General features: G+C 38.4%; 2 protein-coding genes across 5 annotated transcripts in view; one reads left to right on the forward strand and one right to left on the reverse strand.

The window, feature by feature from the left end:
* Positions 1-339: 339 nt before the first annotated feature.
* LOC140330633 (RNA-binding protein 12B-like) lies at positions 340-14,600 on the reverse strand. 3 transcript variants are annotated; one of them, XR_011920775.1, is made up of 4 exons: positions 14,443-14,600; positions 8,626-10,660; positions 732-1,864; positions 340-407 (listed from the first exon to the last, which is right to left on the reverse strand). XR_011920775.1 is itself a non-coding variant. In XM_072410912.1 (3 exons), the coding sequence occupies exon 2, from the start codon at positions 10,635-10,637 to the stop codon at positions 8,646-8,648; it is 1,992 nt and encodes a 663-aa protein (XP_072267013.1). In that variant the 5' UTR covers positions 10,638-10,660; positions 14,443-14,600; the 3' UTR covers positions 673-1,864; positions 8,626-8,645. The 3 variants fall into 3 exon arrangements, 1 of the variants encoding a protein (XP_072267013.1); XR_011920776.1 differs by lacking the exon at positions 340-407 and having other exon boundaries at positions 673-1,228; positions 1,817-1,864; XM_072410912.1 differs by lacking the exon at positions 340-407 and having other exon boundaries at positions 673-1,864.
* A 3,050-nt stretch (positions 14,601-17,650) lies between these two features.
* RBM12B (RNA binding motif protein 12B) overlaps positions 17,651-19,208 on the forward strand; it is a 13,713-nt gene continuing 12,155 nt past the window's right edge. Inside the window, exon 1 of one of the 2 annotated variants that reach the window (XM_072410913.1) lies at positions 17,651-17,739. The gene's annotated coding sequence lies outside the window, so the exon portion shown is untranslated. The remainder of the gene's footprint in view (positions 17,740-19,208) is intronic. The other variant, XM_072410914.1, reaches the window with a different exon arrangement.

The following is a 19,208-nucleotide window of genomic DNA, read 5'->3' on the forward strand; positions in this document are numbered from 1 at the left end:
AAAATTGGAGAGAAAAAAAATGATAGACTATTAGAAATATTTAGCATATTAGAGTTGACACAGACACCCATCATCTTAGGACATAAGCAAAACCACCAGTAGTGGGGGGTATACACTGGACTGACCTACACAAATTGTTTGATACAGTAAAATTCCTTATGTGAGCCAATAAACTCAAGGATCACAAGCTGCATTTCTCACTGGTCCAGATCAGCACAGTTACATATCTGAAGCCATTTAAGGTACTATGTACTCTCTGTGCACACAATATCTCTGTTCAAATACAAATAAGGTATAACTTTAGATTAATTTTGTAGAAAAAGACACCAATAACAAGAATTGAAAAATATATCCAACTTTATTAAAACAGTAAAAAAATAAATAACTTGCATTCCCGGAGGTAAGAGCTGTAAGAAAAGAAAAGAAAAGAAAAAAAGCTTGTAAGCCATCTTTATACATTGTGTGTATTTCTGTATTATCACTGGAGACCCCACGTCTATATAATTATAAGGACTGATACAACAATGAACCGTTTTACTACAACCTCCTTACTCATTATGGCGAGGCAGTAAGATGTTGTAAACAAGAACACAGCTGTAGTGAAGCTTGTTTCTACATTTAAGATACCCCATGACTCCTACATGCTAAGAGTAAAAAATTACTGGTATTTAAAAAAAAAAAAAAAAAAAAAAAAAACAGAAAAGAAAAATGCATTCAGCTGCATAACTCACCTTTGCTCCAATGATCTCTTTATTGTGATCCAGTGATACTACACCACTCCTCTTCCAAGTTAAATGACCCCTAATCTCGTTTTCTATGAGCCCAAGCCTTTAAAACAGACATTTCATCAAGATATTATAAAAGCTCCCATTTCTACTTGCTGTTCTGATCATTTACCTTTAACTTCTGATAAATCAGTGACTCAAAATGAGCATGCAGCTCAGGTGTTCAGCTAATTGTAACAAATAAATGCTTGTTTTATGTCAATGACTAAAACCAAAAGATCAGATTCACATCCAGGCACTTAACATACTGTAGAACAAAATTCAGCAATGGCAGCTTGAATAATATCTCGGTAGGTCAACTTTGAGGCCCCATAACTGGACTCACAGGAAAGTTTGACAGATTGTCACCACGTCATTACATAGTGGCACAGTCTATTCAGAATCCACATTACTGGTGAGGAGGGTGGCAAAATGGGCCTGTGATATTCCAGCATCCGAGACACCTGGAAAAAAGGTAAGGATATAGATTTTTAAATAGGTGCAGTAGTACTACAAACGTCCGAGTTGGAGTGAAGCAAACCTAGGTTATGGCAATATTATACACTTGGAAAATACTTAGTGGAAGCAAAACTACAGTTAGCTACATCTGAGTAGAACTCTGGTAACTTTTGTTAAAAAACTTTTTGGTGCCTTTAGTTGAGCTGTCCCCCACTAACAAGGGGTTTGTGTGTGTGTGTGTGTGGGGGGGGGCTATAAATTGGTAATATATGCAGTTTTATTACATATTTATCAGTACATGAAATCAGTAGATTGCATACATCTGCAGTTCAAATCTGTTTTAGACAGCACATTATTACTGCAAATAATCATTAAAGTTAGTTCTTACTCAGTAGGGAACCTATTTTTTAACACCCAGTAGTAACTGGCAGTTAAATTGTAAAATGAGCTGGAGTTTAGACAAGTTCAGTTCAATGTTTTCTCCTATTTTGTATAATAAATACCTGTGTTATAGTCAAAAATCTAAGGGACCCCATTCTGCTGTGGTGTAGCAAATTGCACTACCCTCCAGAGGCTCCTGGAACATAACTTACCAATTACCTGTGCAGAAGCTTCCATACATCCAAACATCTTTCTAAAGCCTGCAACAAAAATGGGAAAACCAAATGAGAAGTCTGGACACCTATAATTCTTACCAGCTTTAACAAGTATTGCATAGAAATGAAAACAAAAAAATGAATTAGAGGGTCATTCTACCAATTTGTTTTAGGGTAATTCTACAAACGCCAGCAAAGATCTACTACCACATTTATATTGAGAACAAAAGATACCTTGGTGAATTAAGACTGAATGACAGCAATGACACTTGATTGCTAGATTTCCTAAGAAATAACATACACCAACTGATAGCTCCCATCTGCTACAGTTCAACCAAGAACAAGTTTAGGCGGACTGACACTACAGATAAATCAGCAAGTTCAACTATTTTGCCTAAAAGCTGCAATTAATAAACATCAGCCAGATGCTGGAAAGACAAAGGCTACATACAGACAAACATTTTTACGAGTGCCCATCCAATTGGTCCACTCATCACCTTTTCTGGTTCTGCCTGAAGACTATGACAACAACAGTAATGTAGATGGAGTGAACAAGGATAATGACATGTCTGGTGATTTATCTAATTATTTCCGGGACAGACATCTAAGGAATTTGGTGAAAGAGCCAGCAGGAGAGACAAGTTTTCACTCCTTCACAAATTATATATTATATATATCCTTAAAAACCTTAACCATGCCATAGTTGGGTGAAGTAAGGCCAAGTATACAAAATGTATGGGAGGTATCCCATAACCCTTTGCAACTACTAAGTAAATTGTTTAGGTCTATAAGGGTCCTAAGATTGACAATCAAACATGAACAGAGGTATATGCGTCTATCATTCTCAGCACATTCACTTAAGGCCTGCTTCCAGCATTCTATCAAACACAGACAGATTAACAACAATTTCCTATGGCAGTCTAGAACAAATGACTTAATATATAGTCTTTGATATTTCTTCAAACATGTAATCACCATAAAACTGTCTAAAACAGTTACTTGGTCCAAAACAAAAACAAAAAAACAATGCTTGGTTAAATGCTGCATGTCCAGCAAGAGCTGCACCTTTATTGTTTATTGCTTGAAATACCTATTAATCTGATGGTGCTGTTGATTCCTGTATGAATATTACTCTGTACAGCTACCAATACAGGACATACGCTAAAATTTAAACACTGAAAAATCTTAAGACCGCAGAATCTTGTATTTTACATAGCATTGGCATTCTCTGAAATGAGAGCAACCTCTCTAAAATAAACATTTCTCTTAATACAGGCAGTCCCTGACCATCTATTTGCAAACTAGTAGTTGCACTATGTCCGCAGTAAATGAATGCTTTAAATTGGTTATAGCCATCACAAATCTAGAGAACCACAGCCATGCAGCTATCTATAACAGTCACAATAACAAACCAAACAGATATTGTACCATGTATTTGCATCAATGACACATACTCAAAGTTTTCGCTAGAAAAAATAAATAAAAGTTTTTTTATGATGGACTGTATTCATTAAAAGTGCTTTCTTTAAGCAGGACAGGAATTTAATTCGGTCCAACGATGTTCTACAACACAGATCTCCGCGAAGATCATTCATTAAAATCCAGTATGCCCAGAATTTACACATTAAATAAATTAGCTTGTGTACAGGATTTACTGGAGTTTTGTGGTAAGAATTTCCTGTTTATAGTACACACAAATCCTAAATCCGTGTGTTCCATGCTATTGCGTCACTATTCTAACACTGGTTGTCTGTAACTGGGACAAGAAGGCAATGAAATCTAACTCTTAATATCTAAAAGCTACAGTGGCCATACAGTCTTCAAAAAACAAAGCCCATTCATTCCTTTTGCAATTCTGCCCTTTAGAATACCAAGCATTAGGAGTAAAACCAAAAATGTAAATTAGGTTTTAAACTAAAATAGAAAAAAATAAAAATAAACTGTACTTCAAAAAAAGCAAACATCACAATATTTATAAGCTGGTAAATTGAGAATGGGGCGCGCGATTCAGGAGTGGCGAGTCCAAACCTCTGAGTGTAGGAGCGCTATTCAGTAGTGTTAATCTGACTCACCTCTACACTCCTGGTCACATGGTCGTGTACTGCTTCCAGGTCCAGCTGCCTCCTCATCTGTGGCCTCCTAGAAGTCATCCAAAGGGAATCCTGGGATCTTCTGATGTGCAGGGCACAATGGCAACGGGACTTGTAGAAGAAAGTACTCAGCGTTTAACGGACCAGTTGGTGCCAGAATATTACCCCCGCCCCAGACATTTACAAAAACTGATTTTAAGATGCAATCCTTTACCCTTAAAATACATTTTTTTAACGTTACAGCCATAACTTGAATTTCCCAGTGACAAGCAAGAAGGTTATTGATGTTTAAGCATCAAAAACCTAAATCACAAGTTGCATTATATAACAGAACTCTAAATATCTGAATAAGTACATGATTGAGGAGCTAACTAGGCTTAAAATTTTTTTTAAGATTATTCTATGTATAATGTAATATTTTCCACTGCATAGCTGACAGATTTATTAACTTTATCAAGAGACACAGGGGACAGCATTTCCCCAGGAAGGATTGAAGTATATCAAATGTAGCACACTTAACGTAATAAATTAAAAGGGTATACAATACCAAAAATAGGAACAGTAAAAATATTAGATTTATCTGGGAAAAATAAAGCTAATAAAAGGCTGCCGGGATGGCCGAATGCTTACGTACTTTGTCACGTCACTAATGGAGAGAATTACAATACTCATAACAGAGCAGGCTACATTTTTGTAGAGAAACACGGACATTGCAGTGCTTCTAAAGCTATTAACTATTCCACCAACATTGTTAATGCAGAAATTTTACAGTTCAGCCGATACCCTTTATTGGCTACCTTGAGTTAATACCAATGAAAACTTCATTGTAGGAAGTCTGAAGAAGCATCCAAAAAAGTTTTTTTTTTTTTTTTAAATAAACAATTTGAACTGCGAACATTCAATGACAAATTGCCTAAGATACTATGACCAACACTGCTAGCATGTGTAATTGTTGAAATTGAAATGTAGAACCACTTTAAAATTTTATGATGTAATGGTTTCATATTTATTAGAGAGATAAATCGAAATAAACTCATACTAGTCAAAATTTCCATAGGTGGCAGTGACCCAATGCACCTAGTGGACAGGCTTTGTAGTCAAGTTCAAGCCACAAAAATCAACTCATTTTTGAATTTGTGTGTGTTCTTTCCAGAGACATTTTTCATTGAAATTTTCATTGGAATTAATAGAAATGCACTAAAATGTTAATGCATTAACATGTTAACATGCATCCTAACGTGTTTTTTATCGAATTAAAAGGAAATGTATAAAAACATATCAGGCAAAAATGCAAAGAGGTGTTTCCAGCATAAGGCATGCAATAAATTGTGTAACGACATCTTAGAAGTTAGCTCCTAACTACAACCATGTACTAAAAGATATTCAATACAATGCAACTTGCTTCAATCAGTTTACATTATTCTGATCCCATTCCCAGACAGAAGCCTACACTGCATATAAATAGCATGGTTACCTTGTGACACATCCCTCCGACATCTGTCCACCGCAGCTCCTTTCCTGCATCAAAACACGATAGTGGAAAATCCTCTTGATCCATCGAGATTCAGTTGTTCTGCTGCACTGCGATGAATGATGCTCCAACAGAAGTCCCATCAGCTCCAATGCTCCACTTGCAGCAGTCAGGTTGATTCCAGAAGATTTTTTTAAATGCATATTTATGTTTTTTATTATGTTATTTTTTGCAGTATTAACACTTTCCACACCCCAAACTAAAATAAGTTTGTGTAGAAAAAGAACCCATTGAAATCATACTTACCTTTTCAGCTCTAGTCTGCAACTAGCACTTTAGAAGTCTTGCAGTAAACACCTTTCCTGCCTCTGAGATACGTTCCCTAATTCAACCAGCTACCGAACCACTTTACCAAAATGGTGAGGCAACTTTTAAATAGAAAAATCTGAAGAACAGGACTGCAAAGTTAAGTATGATTTGAATGGGTTGTTACCTTTGCTACTTTTTCACAATAAGTGTATTTTGTTTTTAAGTTAAAAAAATAAAATAAAACATGCAAAACAGACCAATATAATGCATTCTGCTATCAGACTGACACACTGTAGCACACATAGCATTTGTGTCAACACAATGACTGACACACACTGAACACAAACATGAGAATATAAAGCAAGCTACTGCCCAATCCAAGCGATAGTGGCATAATTTAGTAATGGTAAATTTTTATTAAATCACTAATATGAGCAAGTAGACAATATTAGGTTAAATTTTCCTTGCAATGATAAATGGCAAAAATGTTTATTTGATCTGTTACTTGCTTTGAGCAAAACATTAGGGGGTATATTTATAAAGCAATAACTATGAAATTTGGTGCAGGTAAATAATTACTATTACTTAGGAATACTTAATAATAAAGATATACACCAGAAGGATACACATAAGGAATGTTCAGTGTACCCATGTATTTGAATTTAGTGCATTTCTGATGGGGGGGGGGGGGGGGGGGGGGGGGGGGGGCACATCTCTGTATTACAGGAACGTCTCATGTTTTTTTTCCCATTGGACAGCAACTGTAGCTTCTAACTGCCTGTTTTGGCCTGAGAACTTTGCTTAATGCCATTTTTACTGAAAAAGTTCTGTAGCAGCCCATGACCTCACTAGAAAGAATTTACACTATTCCTAGTCCAGATGGGAAATTATCAGAAATGGGTTGCAAGCCTACTTCATGTACCAATGGCTATGTTACCTAAACAAGAAGTATAGTGCAAATGCCCCAACAGAGTTTATCTCGAGTAGAGTGGATTTAATGCTAGAACCTTTATTAGACTTTATCATTTTGTCATTATTGGAAATTTCTACTCACTTCTGGGCCTGAAAAGCCCTGTACTGCTCAGCATTTTCATTCTTACATATGGGTTTTGTGAATGCATTTGTACATGTATAAGATGTAGCACTAAATAACTAATTGAGCATTGTAATATACATTTTAATATACATGCATCTTAGTACTGTTGATTTGCAAATCATTTTAATAACATATTTGTTTAAAGCAACTATCTCCATTCACAAAAATAAAACTTCACTGCAATAGACAACTTTTGATACTTACCTGTACTGCTGCCTTTTCCTGGAATCTTGATTTTTTAAATGGCTACAGATGCCAGCTGCACACAGTATTTCATCCACAAATCTTTATGTCACTACAGTACATAATGACTTAAAGGATGGGAGAAAACTACAGCACGAGCAACTGGAAGCAAGCACACAACACTAAGGCTACATACACGCGTCGGATATGAGAATTTTGCATGTGGACAGAAGTCATCCAACGTTGTTCGTGAATCCGTCCCATCAGATAGACAGGAAGATGAGTGACCACAATGGAAGTTAAGGAAGGAGAGCGCAGCGAGGTGCCACTCGCTCGTTCTCCCACCTGGCCTCTTCATAGAGCAGAGCGGCGCTGTATGTACAGCACTTATTCATTCATCTTTCAGTCATTTGTCATTGGAAACGATTATGAAAGATCGTTTCCAAAGACAATAATTGAGCATGTGTACATAGCCTAAGTGTTGGTTTTAAAGACTGCTCAGGTGAAATAATTATTGAACATATAAAAATACCAGAAAGAGGCAGGGAACAGGCGAGTATAAATCTACTGCAGAGAACATATATAACAAAGGGTTGGCTTTAAAGATTATAGTTCGTTAATTGTTAAATAATAGTATAGACTTTAGAAGATAGTCAGGCTTGGTCTAGGTCTGAATTTACTAGAGATATTTTCCTCACACATTCTGCCTGTAATACCCCACGGGAAATGCAATGAAAACATAGTTGGAATTTCCAACCCTAATTCACTTTATACTGTACATTTTTTTTTCATAAACCACTTCTCGTCTTGACTAGAAGCAATGAAAATCTTCTAAAACAGGGACATACACTTCAATAGGAAACATGAGAAGAGCCTGTTACCCTTCTTCACTACTATCTTGGCTATGGTTGGAACTAAAATCACGCAGTTATTTAGATCAAACAGGATGAAAGCAGTGTGGATCTAACATGGTCCAAGCACAGAACCATACAGAAGAGAATTAATCTTTGTGAAGGGTTATTGGAAATTTATATTTTAGCTTCTTGCACTATAAACATGACAGAATGCAAGAAAATCTGTTAAAAGGGAAAGTTGGTCTTAGCTGTCACAGGAACAATGTCCATTGGTATATGTTCCCTTTCTTCCTGTTCTGTTGACAATTCATATTGGTGGATTTTACCTAGCTTTTTGACGATGGTTACCAGGACAAAGTAAACATCTGAAACAAATACTTTAGATGCACTCTAAGCTTTCATGCACTGGAAGAACACACAAAAAGTGAAGACAACCAGCTTTCCAATTTGTGACTCCATTGTTTTTTGTCTAAAACTTTGCTGATGCCTACTAGATTTGCCAGAAAAAAAGTACCTTTATTTTAGGAAAATTTAGAAAAGATTTTTTAAACAAATATTTCCTTTTCTTTACAGGTATTGTTACAACCAAACTACAACTTAGATTCATCCATAAACTGTATTGTTGATAAACATGAAAGAAAAACTTGGATTTTCTTTTACCATTAAACATGCATCACAATGTACAAACTAAACATTTCTATTCAGAGCAGGGAATTTACTCCATTAGTCTGCATAAACATTGTCCATACATTTCCTTACACTACAAGAAGTGTGGAACTTACCAAAGACAAACAAACACTTACCAATAAATCTTAACCAGTAATTAAATTAAGCTGAGTAACACTTGTTTAAGGCCAACCTCTTTCTTGTTGAGAGTCTCAATTGCAGATTTAGCGTCTGCATCAGACATTCGGACTGTTGCTTCACCTTTTCCAATATATTTGAGATTTACAGAGCTCACGGTGTAGTCATGGAGAAAGTCTAAAATTTCATCAGAAGTGATTGTAACAGGTAAGTTCCTGATAAACACAAGTGTTGTACCTTCAGCTAAGTCCTCATTATCGCCATTTATACCATCTTCAAGTTGCAGCATGGATTTATCCAGACATGCCATGGAACTAGCGTCCTGCAAAGGATCTGAGGAATCTAAAGGATTTTCGCTCGGCTCAGAGTCATCCATGTCCTCTTCGATGTCATTCTCTTTGTCATCATCCATCTCGGTTTCATTGTCACCTTCATTTTCCTTGTCAGCATCATTTTCCTCTTTGTCTTCATTTTCCTTGTCAGCATCATTTTCGTTAACAGGATCAGTCTCCTTTGTGCTATCCGATGGTGTTTTCTGGTCATTGTCTGCCTCTTGTGCCATTGCTGATTCATCAGCAGAATCTGACACCTCATTGCCTTGAGAAACACTAGAGTCCTCAAGTTTTGATTCTTTGTTTGCAGAAGCACCTTTGGTAAGAGAATTAATTTGCTCCTCAGAAATACGGCTCAGTAGAATCTCCGTCCCTTGATACTTTTCATGATTTAATTTTTCTGCCTTGGAGGCCTCTTTTTCATCTGAGAATTTAGCCAATGCTTCCCCAAGACCAACACCCTTATCATCATTAAGTAACGTAACATCATCCTCTTTTAGGGCAAAGTCTTTAAAGAATGCAATTACATCAGCTTTTGTAATATCGGAGGCAAAATTTCTCAAGAATATGTACTTCTTGTGTTCTTGAGAGCCAACTGATCTTTTACTTGATCGATCTCTACTAGATCTTGACTTTCTGCGCTCAATTAACTCCACCATACCTCTTTTAGAAATAGGCAATATGTTTATAGTATGACCTTTGAAAGATTCAAGGTTCAAATTCAGGGCTCTTTTGTAATCTTTTTGGGTAGTAAACATTGCAAAGGCTTCCCTTGTTCGTTTGCCATCTTTATCAAGCAGGAATGTAATGTGAGAATCGTCCATGTCAAGATCAAAGAAGAATTTTTTTATGTCTGCCTTTTCAGCTCTGTAACTAACATTAATCAGATGAACATAAAATTCGCGGATGTATGGCGATCTACGTCTCTCTCGTCTTGGAGATCTGGATCTGGTGCGGGACCTCCTCCTACGTGGAGGTGATCTACGTAGAGATCTGCGAGGAGGAGACCTTCGTGGGGTTCTACGTGGTGATCTGCGTGGAGATCTACGTGGAGGAGAATGTTCCCTTTTATGAACACTTGAATCTCCACCATTTTTGTTCCACTCTTCCTCATCTGAAAGTCTGAGTGTTACTGGAGAACCACCAAGGAAAACTCCGTCAAGTTTGAGTGCATCACTAGCCTCATTGGGGGACTTAAATTTAATTAAGGCATTTCCATTCCTTACTCCGCTTACAAATTTTAAGAATATGACATCATCCACTGTAAACCCCTTAAAAAATTCTCGGAGTTCAACTTTTGTAATTTTCTGAGACATCCCATGTATGTATAAAAATGAAGGTTTCAGTGAACCTGGAGGTCGAGCAACTCTTGAACCCACTCCTGAAGATAGACCACCCAAGCTTTCACTTGGACCAATGCGGTAAACTTCCAATGCCCGACGCAGCTCTGCTTCATTGCTGAATGACAGGTAAATGAATGAAGTCTTCAGAGGACGCCCCGATAGCGACATTGCATACTGGGCATCTTCAAATGTTCCAAATATGATAAAGGCCTCACCATATTTTCCACCTGTGATATATACACCTCCTCTGGGAATATTTAATCCATAGAAAAATTGTCGAATGTCAAAAGAATCTGCAACAGGAGGGAGCCCCTGTAGACGTACGATTGTCGTCATTATTAGATGTGAAACAATTGCCCCTGCAAACAAAAAAAAGGCAATGTTAAAAAAAAAAAAAAATGGAAAAAAAAAATGGAATTTTAGGCAAAGATGTATATTATCCAACTACACACACACACACACACACAATAAGGCAGCAAAAACCTAACTCCCCTATGTACAAGAAAGCCACAAGACAAGTGCATACATTTACCCTTATGATACAAATGTACAGTGCATGTCATAACATAATGAGTTTGAATTAAGAGTACAAGTTTAGAATGTATAGAACTGTTCAAGCCAGATAAATAGTTCCTGGGTTTATCTAAACTAATGGTGCTAGTTTATTTATTTTTAGAAAAAAAAAAAAACTATCCCCTACTAGCGTGCTGCGGAAAAGGACTTTTTGCACAACTATTACTGAGAGCTGTGTCTCAGCTGTGAGCAAATCTCTTGAACTCTTCTTATTGGAAAACTTCAGTTGGAAGAAGAGACCAGAACCTACACCAAAAGGGCAAGGGTTCTTCTCCTAAAGTAAAATTAAAGATTTTACTTTAAAAAAATTGTCGTCAGGACAGGCTTTACTGAAGAAAGAAACAGACAAGGACCCTTCTGCAATAAGCATTCTTTCCTGTCCCCACACTGGCTCATCTGTTGTAACATTTTAAGCTAAAAATATTACATGAAAATTATAGAAATTAGTCCAGAATAATAATATCTGTACTATCATAGCATATTACAGTTATGCTTCAGCCACTATATCTGAAATGTTTAACCATGTCCTCAATTTAGTCCTCAGTAATGGATCCATCTCCAAGTGGCCCAACTAATGCACATGGCCCACAGAGGCTCATGGAATTCTGCAGTTATGGCCACAAATATGTATTTTGGTCTATATTTTTGTGCAGGCCTTATAGGTACATTGCCCTGTCATACAGAACAGCCACCACTTTCCACACCCCCTCCTGCTTATGGACATGGACATAGCAACAAACTCATGAGACCTCCCCTCTTCTGAAGTTGATTTAAGTTTATTTGAATGCAAAGCACCTGAAGGTCATTCCTGTCCTCTAAGTACAGGAAATAATAATAATAAAAAAAATAATGCTTCTTTCCAGCTTTCACTATTTGCAACATCAACCTAAAATTAAGAAATAATAAAACTGCATCCGTCTTTGAAAACGTTTAAAAGTAAAAACCCCAACAAGCCCCTAGGTCACAGCAATACAGCAGTGCACAGTAGGTGAAGTCCCTATCATTTTACTCTAAACAAATTTCATCTGAATACAATAAACATGGTAATGCAGTCTTCCTTGAGTATTTCTTGCAGATCTGTGTGGTAATCCAACAGGAAATATCAACTGCATTTCTAAAAGCAGAAAGTAAACCTGTCATTCTTTTTCAACATTATATAAAACAGCGGCAATTCCTCTTTTGTTTTAAACTTCTTGGGGAGGACCTATCCCCCTCTATCTTTTATGCCTTGGCAGTAAAAATTGATCAAGGGCTTTCCTGTAGTGTAAAAAAAATGTGCACGAGATTTGGCTTTTTCTTTTTACAACACATTAGGAAGAAGACACATCACCCAATTATGGGCAGCACAGAGGCCCAGTGGTTATCACACTGACCTTTGCATGCTAGGTCCCAGGTTCGATTTCCAGAGTTCGTATGTTTTTCCAGCATTGGAGTGGGTTTCCTTCCACATACCAAAATTAGATTTATTGCCCCCCTCCCCCCAAAAAATAAATTTACCTTAGGCTTTAATAAAAACATATTCCTATGGTATGGACATTGGATTGTGAGCACTTTGAGGGGCAGTTAGGGACATGAATATGGACTTTGTTATATGATGGCTCTATATAAATACTGTGTAATAATAATATTGCACCTGCACAGTGCGAAGTCAAATGAAGTGAACCCAGAAGAAAGAAGACAGTGACTTTGCATTGTACGTAAGCACTAGAAAGATGGAGGAAGCTGAGACAGTGTAGTACTCCCTGCTCTTTTGTGAATGGCAAGTTATGAGATGGGGAGTTCCAGCCATATATATATATATATATATGAATATACACACACACATATATAATATAGGATTTTGTATACAATTAGCACTAGCTTGAAATTAAGTCAAACTCCATAGCTATAGGGTTTGACTGGCCTGCAATTTCAATTTAATATTCTTCATTTTTGTCTACCAATCAATGTGACTCGTCCTTCCTGTGCAAAGTGATTGATTATTAACAACCCCTCCTCCACTCCTGGTCTCTGCAGATTCATGTTTCAGGAAATCCCTGCTATAAAAACTATATCCACAGCTCACAGTGGTCAGTAGGAAGAAAGCTTCTTACATTGCTGGCAATGTTAGAAAGTCAAAGGCTCTCCCCTCCTATTGTGTATTACTTCCCCCACTCTTTAGGGCAGGGTCCTCTCCGCCTCCTGTGTCAGTCTGTATTAAGCTACATACATACTTGCAATAATCGTTGGAAATTAATGACTAAGCACTCGATAATCGTTAACAAAAAAGTGCACAACAACGCTGACTAAGGAGTATTGTCGCTGGAAACGATTGACTGTAGCGGCGGATCTGATTGAGCGACGATCATTTACTGTCTATTGTGTGTACAGTCGTTCAGTGATTGTGGCAGTACACTTTCTCCTTAACATGTCACTTCCTTCATCATTCAAATGATCGTATCTAGCATGTGTACACTATTGGTGGATTATATTTAAACCATCGTTTTGTTAAAACATGGACAGAATTGTGCACAATACGATCTACGATCGTTCAAAATTATTGTGCATAATCATTAGTCCATTTTCTAATGATAATTATTGCAAGTGTATACCTAGCTTTATTCTGCCCTTTGCAGCCCCTTTTTAATGTATAGTGCTGTGTAATATGTTGGTGCTATAAAAATCCTTTAATAATATTAATATTAATAATAATAGGTAAGTGATCTGAGAGGTACAAACTGCTCAAGGAACCCTGGCTGGAAACATTGCTGCAGACTATAAAGGAAAATATCTGCTGGGTCTTTGAAAGAGCTAGAGCTCAATGATAACATCATCGTGACTAATTTTTATTGGTGGAAAAAGTTTAGTCTGCAAAAAGACGATTGGTGGATACAATAATACCAATGAAAGTTTTAAAGCACATGCGAGGCATGATACATTGGCAGTCAATGTCCCGAGACAAATATCCGCATCGTACATCACTGTGCCCCTCCCTCTGTACATTCAAGTGTTCAATAAAAAAGAGTTACAAAATATCTGTAATGTTAAATAATGGAAACAACTAGGCGATCCACACTGGCTGCACAGAAGATTCTGGAATGTACAGTGCACTGCCCTGACATGGAGGAGCTGCGCCCCTGCAGGCAGGACAATGCAACGACGTGACCATGCAGCTATATAACGCTGCAAATACAGCGATTTCCAACACATCATTTCCTAACATCTATCATAGAAATAATATCTGCTAGACTAACACGGGGTCCCCACAATACCTGACCGGTGCAAGGTAATAGAAGGCTGCGGAGCCTCATCCAGGACAATGGCGGTCACGGACAGTAACATGCGCCCTGACATAAAGAAGCAACCAATATCGGAAATATTAAACCAACCTATCGTTATTATATCCCACACCAGATACATTCATAATGATATCTTTTCAATATAATACGAATATTTCGAAGTTAAAAGGCCTGCTTTCGTTCCATAATCACCCCACACGACTATACTAAGCAGGCCGCCAGTCATACAACACACACCGGCACCACGAAACAACAACAAAGTGCGCATACCAACTCGTTCCCATCATTACCTGAAGAGCAGTGTGAAGATTCGCAGCTCCCGCCGGTGTAGAGACGACGCCTTGATCACCTCGGTGTGGTAACGCAATTCACCTCACAGGACAAGCTCCTACAAAATGGCGCCGAGAGCTATGGCGGCCAGCGCATCAGAAACAGCTCGTGCGCACAGACTCCGCCCAGGGGCGGGGCTGCTGTAACGGGCTGAGCCGCCTGGACAAGTGGGCGGTGTAAGCGGGCTGCAGTGGTTAATAAGGTGGGCGGGGTCATTGATACCTAGTTAGGGTGAATCTATGCGAGCCGAGACTGGTGGGCGGGGCCACCAGGCGCCGGAGCCGCTGCCTGGGCGGGGTTATTGTTCCCGGGCTCTGCAGTCAGTGAGGTGACTGGCACTGTGCTATGACAAATGTGAGGAGGGAGGTTTTCAGTTGTGATACCCTAAAGACATTTGAATAACGTCAGAATTTACATGATAAAGAAAATAAAAAAAATTATAAACTAAATATTTTGTTGATAAACCACCTTTAGCACTGGTCTATTCTGCTTTAACTGAATTTATTAATATTCAACGGTATATAGCTCCAACATATTACGCAGTGCTGTACATTAAATAAAGGTAACCCGAGTCTCTTCAAAACAACTGAAAAATTTGAATAATAATAGAAAAGACCTCATCTGTTGGGGGTGGGGGGTGATTCTGTACCTGGGCCCCAATCGAAATAGCCAGACTTTTGCAAGGAGAGAGGGGCCAAAGTTGACCTATTATGGGGCCAGGGGATTTCTTATGGTGGTCTTGCTCATGGCAAACTATGGTCCAGCGTTTTTCAACTTTTGAAACAAATTGAAATAACTTTCAGGTTGTCAGGGAACCCAGCACCCGCTATAATTACTACTGTGTGTCCACAACTCCACATTAGTATGATGCTCAGTGGGAAGAATGCCCCTTACACTGCTGGCCTTTGGAAAGAATGTCAGCGTCATCAGGCATCTTCCTTCTCTTCTTCTGATCTTGGTAATGTAACTCCTTTACAGCTTCATTCATCCTGGCACATGCAAGGGAAGCCGGGATTGCTGGGTTTCCCTGGCAACCAAAGCTGACGCTACGCATGCGCAGCTCAGCTTTGACTTCAGAACCCCAGAGAGATCAGGCAGGTCGCAGATCAAGACGCTGTATTGTAGAAATTACATTGCTGTGTAATATGTTGGCCCTATATAAATCCTGTTTATTAATAATAATAAAAAAATCGCTTGTCTCTTTTTGAAATAATTACTTAACTCATCAGATTAGTTCCACTTTAAAAACCATGCCAGCAGTGCAGATGGCTAGGCAGCTGGCAAGATATATGCCACCAGAGTCACATGGGTCTGCATTTAGCATAAAGGTAATACAATTCTATTTATTAATTTTTTATAGTCTCTCAATGTTTTTAACAATGAAAAACTTCCAAACTAATTTTCAGATTTACAGGAACCTTTGTTGGAGGTCAGTGGAATTGTTTCTGAGATTGGTGGCCAGTGGAAAGCATGCTCCCCTACAATATTTATATACAATTTTAAAAAAACGTTCACATGCCAAGGATTTTTCAACATATTTAGTGTATTTCAGGTCTGCTGAATCCAGAAACGATATAATTTTCTTTTGGTTCTTGTGATACAGGAATCGGAATCGACGATTCTACCAATAACGAATGTTGACTCAGCATATCATTATCAATATTTATTTACACCAATGTTTTGCATTTTTTATATTAAATGTAGCATTATATTCATGAAACTTTCATTTTCCTTCTTTTTATTCATACTTTTTTTTTTTTTTTACAGAAATATAAGTTCTTCAAGAAGAAGTTGTTTAAATGACCATAATGTATTTTGTTACATTTGTGGTGAATATTAACTATATATTTGTGTTGAATATTGTTTACTATAAAAAAAAAGCAGCCCAGGATACCATGATGACAGCTAGAAAGCGGTACTGTCCCAGCAAAACCAGGACAGTTAGGAGCTATGCTGCAATAGACAATCACTTTCATCAGTGAAGCTGGGTTATCCAGTGAGAGAAAAATATAGGGGGTCTGTATATAGATAATGAAATAAAGTCTGCCTCTATGAAGAATAGTTACTGCTTTGTTTGATTGTTTTCAGAGACCAGCTGCAACAGAAACAATCAGCAAGATAACCTTGAAAGCTGAGCACTGAATGGCCTTGAAGGCTGATACGCGACCCTTGCCGTTAATACCAGTTAGTACAAGAATCCAAGATGGTAGACAGTCATTTCTGTACTAAAAGTGCTAGACACTTGGTTTATCCACCCCATTAACTGTGTGTGAAATTTTATGCTTATATGGACTTCCGATTATACGTTATTGGACAATCTGTTTAATGCCAATTAGATAATGGCTTAAGCCCTCCTATACAGGAGAGATTCTGTATGCCTATAAAGATTGATGTATTTCCTGGTTTTAGTTAGAATCTCTTTGCTTTAACTGCTAAGCATTTGATTTTCTCTGTAGCAACAATATATCTTCTTAATTAGGATCTACTGTCCCATCTCTGATAATCTGTTTGAAGACCCCCTAAAGAACCTGACACCAGCAAACCTGGAATGGATTTCCTAAAAGTCATTAGCTATTTGTTAGCAAATGTTTTCAATTCTGGACCAGATCCATTCCAGGTTTGCTGGATCCCCAGCTTCACTGAGGAAAGTGTATTCTCTCCAGCCTTGGAGAACATTAAAAAATCAGGGTCATTGTGTCCAAAAGTACATGCATCCAAAAGTGTTCTGCTATGACTCTAGAAGCTGAGGCAGTGCCTCTGGAAAGTATTGGACTAAAATATCAGATAGCTTTGTTTTTGTGGAGAGCTGGCAATAGGAAAAATGATTGACAAATCCTAAATTCATACATTAAGAATACTGAAAGCTGAACTAAATTACCATTTATATGGGTAAGCCCTGCATACTGGCCAGGCCATTCTGCACTTGCTGCCAATGCCAAAAAAGTAAATTAATGACCTGGCTAAGCCATCTCTTTCTGAAACTGCTACTAAAACTCCTTTCTTTGATTTACACACACAAGCAACACGTTGAGAAGTATACAAAATACAACACATGGAAAAGGGAAAACCAGTCAGCTCAGACAGTGATGCCCTTATCTAAAATGTCCGCTCTGACACCACCATGGTCGCGAAGGAAGTGATGCGCAATAGAAGTGACGTAACAGGCCGACCCCACAATTCCAGTCGGTTCTAGAGAGAAGGGTTGTGTCGCCATTGTTCTGCGTGGTGTTAGAGGTCGGTGTTGCTGGCAGATTGTGGTAGGTTTGGGCTGGAGGTAATAAAGGTTTTTACCTAGTGCTGTGTTTTGTGGGATATGCGGGACTCCGCTCTGTGGTTTGTTTTAAAAATTGAAGCTGGTTGGACCCGTTGCCCATGGAAACTATATCCCTTTATTTGGGTAATGTGAGCTTTAGTGCTGCCTCGATGTCTTTTCATTTTGTAGTAAAGCGAACATGTCTTTGCGGAGTTATAGGATCATTACACCCCTCCCGGTCTCCCCTTGGTTGCTCTGTTCAGTGACGGGGCAACACAAAGAACCCTGAGAGAAAGCCCTCGCGTGTCATTGGAGGAAGTGAATCACGTGCTCACCCATACCCGGAAATACCAGCTAATTGCTGTGCAAGGAGACATAGGAAGAGAAGCAGGAAAGACATAAAGGTGCCCCATTCCATACCCATGATATAGGGAAATATGCAGATGCAACAGATCTAAGTGACCAATCAGCATTTCTGATTGCTATTTTTTAAGATATTTTCCATATGTTTTGACATGCTGAGGAATTTATAGTAGAAACATGTACAGGAACAAAATACAGGTAAAACGCTGCACGTGATTATTTCTGTACAGGTAGTCCCCCAGTTAGGAAATACGGAGGGGTCAGTTTGCATGACTTGCAGAAGAAATCTTTTGCTAAACATAGCTGAGGTTGTGGGTGATCTTAGGGGGGTGAGCTCTTTCTGCAGACTCTTGTAACTCTTTAATGACCAAGACAAACTTTGCAGTTGTTTCTTTTTGCATATCAAAGCACAGCTTGCTCCAAAAGGTAATGAATGTCTAAGTTCCATAAAGATTTTTTTTGCTTTGTGTTTAAAGCTTACCTAATCTCACTATTTTCACTTTACATAAAAGGGTAGACAACTCTTTTATGTAGGGTAAAAATGATGTGTGTTTATTTTTATGTGCAACACCCCTTAAAAAAAAAAAAAAAAAGGGGGAAGGAAGCACCCCCCTTATTCTTGATTGCCTAGGCCAGGCATTGGCAAACTACGGCTCAATAAGAATGTTTCTCCGGCCCTTTGGAGGGTCAGGAGAAGGACCCTGCTGGCCAGAGCTGTGAAACGCGTCCCCCAGATCTGAGCTTGTGATGAGAGAGTGGGTGGGTTGTGTGCAGTGACACAGCTCGCTCACTCTCCTATCGCAAGCTCAGATCTGAGATGGGAGTGGGCGGGGTTATGCCATCACAGTGTTCCCCCCAGATATTTTTTTCAGCCGGGTGGTAGGAAGCTGTAGCCGGGTGGTAAAAAAGGGGGTGTGGCAAAACACGGCAAATTTAGCGCTCCCAGCTGTTTATGCCATGGGTATCCAGTAACCTCTTATTGTTTCAGTGTTCTACCTTCTTCTAATTATTTGTTACAACTTTGTAATGCCTGCCCCGTTAGTATATCCAATTTTTCTATTCTATGTACACAGGCCATAAGTGCTGGGCACCTAGGATTGGTAACAGGCC

This window comes from Pyxicephalus adspersus, chromosome 5, assembly GCF_032062135.1.
Source record: "Pyxicephalus adspersus chromosome 5, UCB_Pads_2.0, whole genome shotgun sequence".
Taxonomy (NCBI): Eukaryota; Metazoa; Chordata; class Amphibia; order Anura; family Pyxicephalidae; genus Pyxicephalus; species Pyxicephalus adspersus.

Excerpts from the sequence above, each read along its gene's own strand:
- LOC140330633 (XM_072410912.1), bottom strand. The coding sequence starts at position 10,637 with ATGACGACAATCGTACGTCTACAGGGGCTCCCTCCTGTTGCAGATTCT.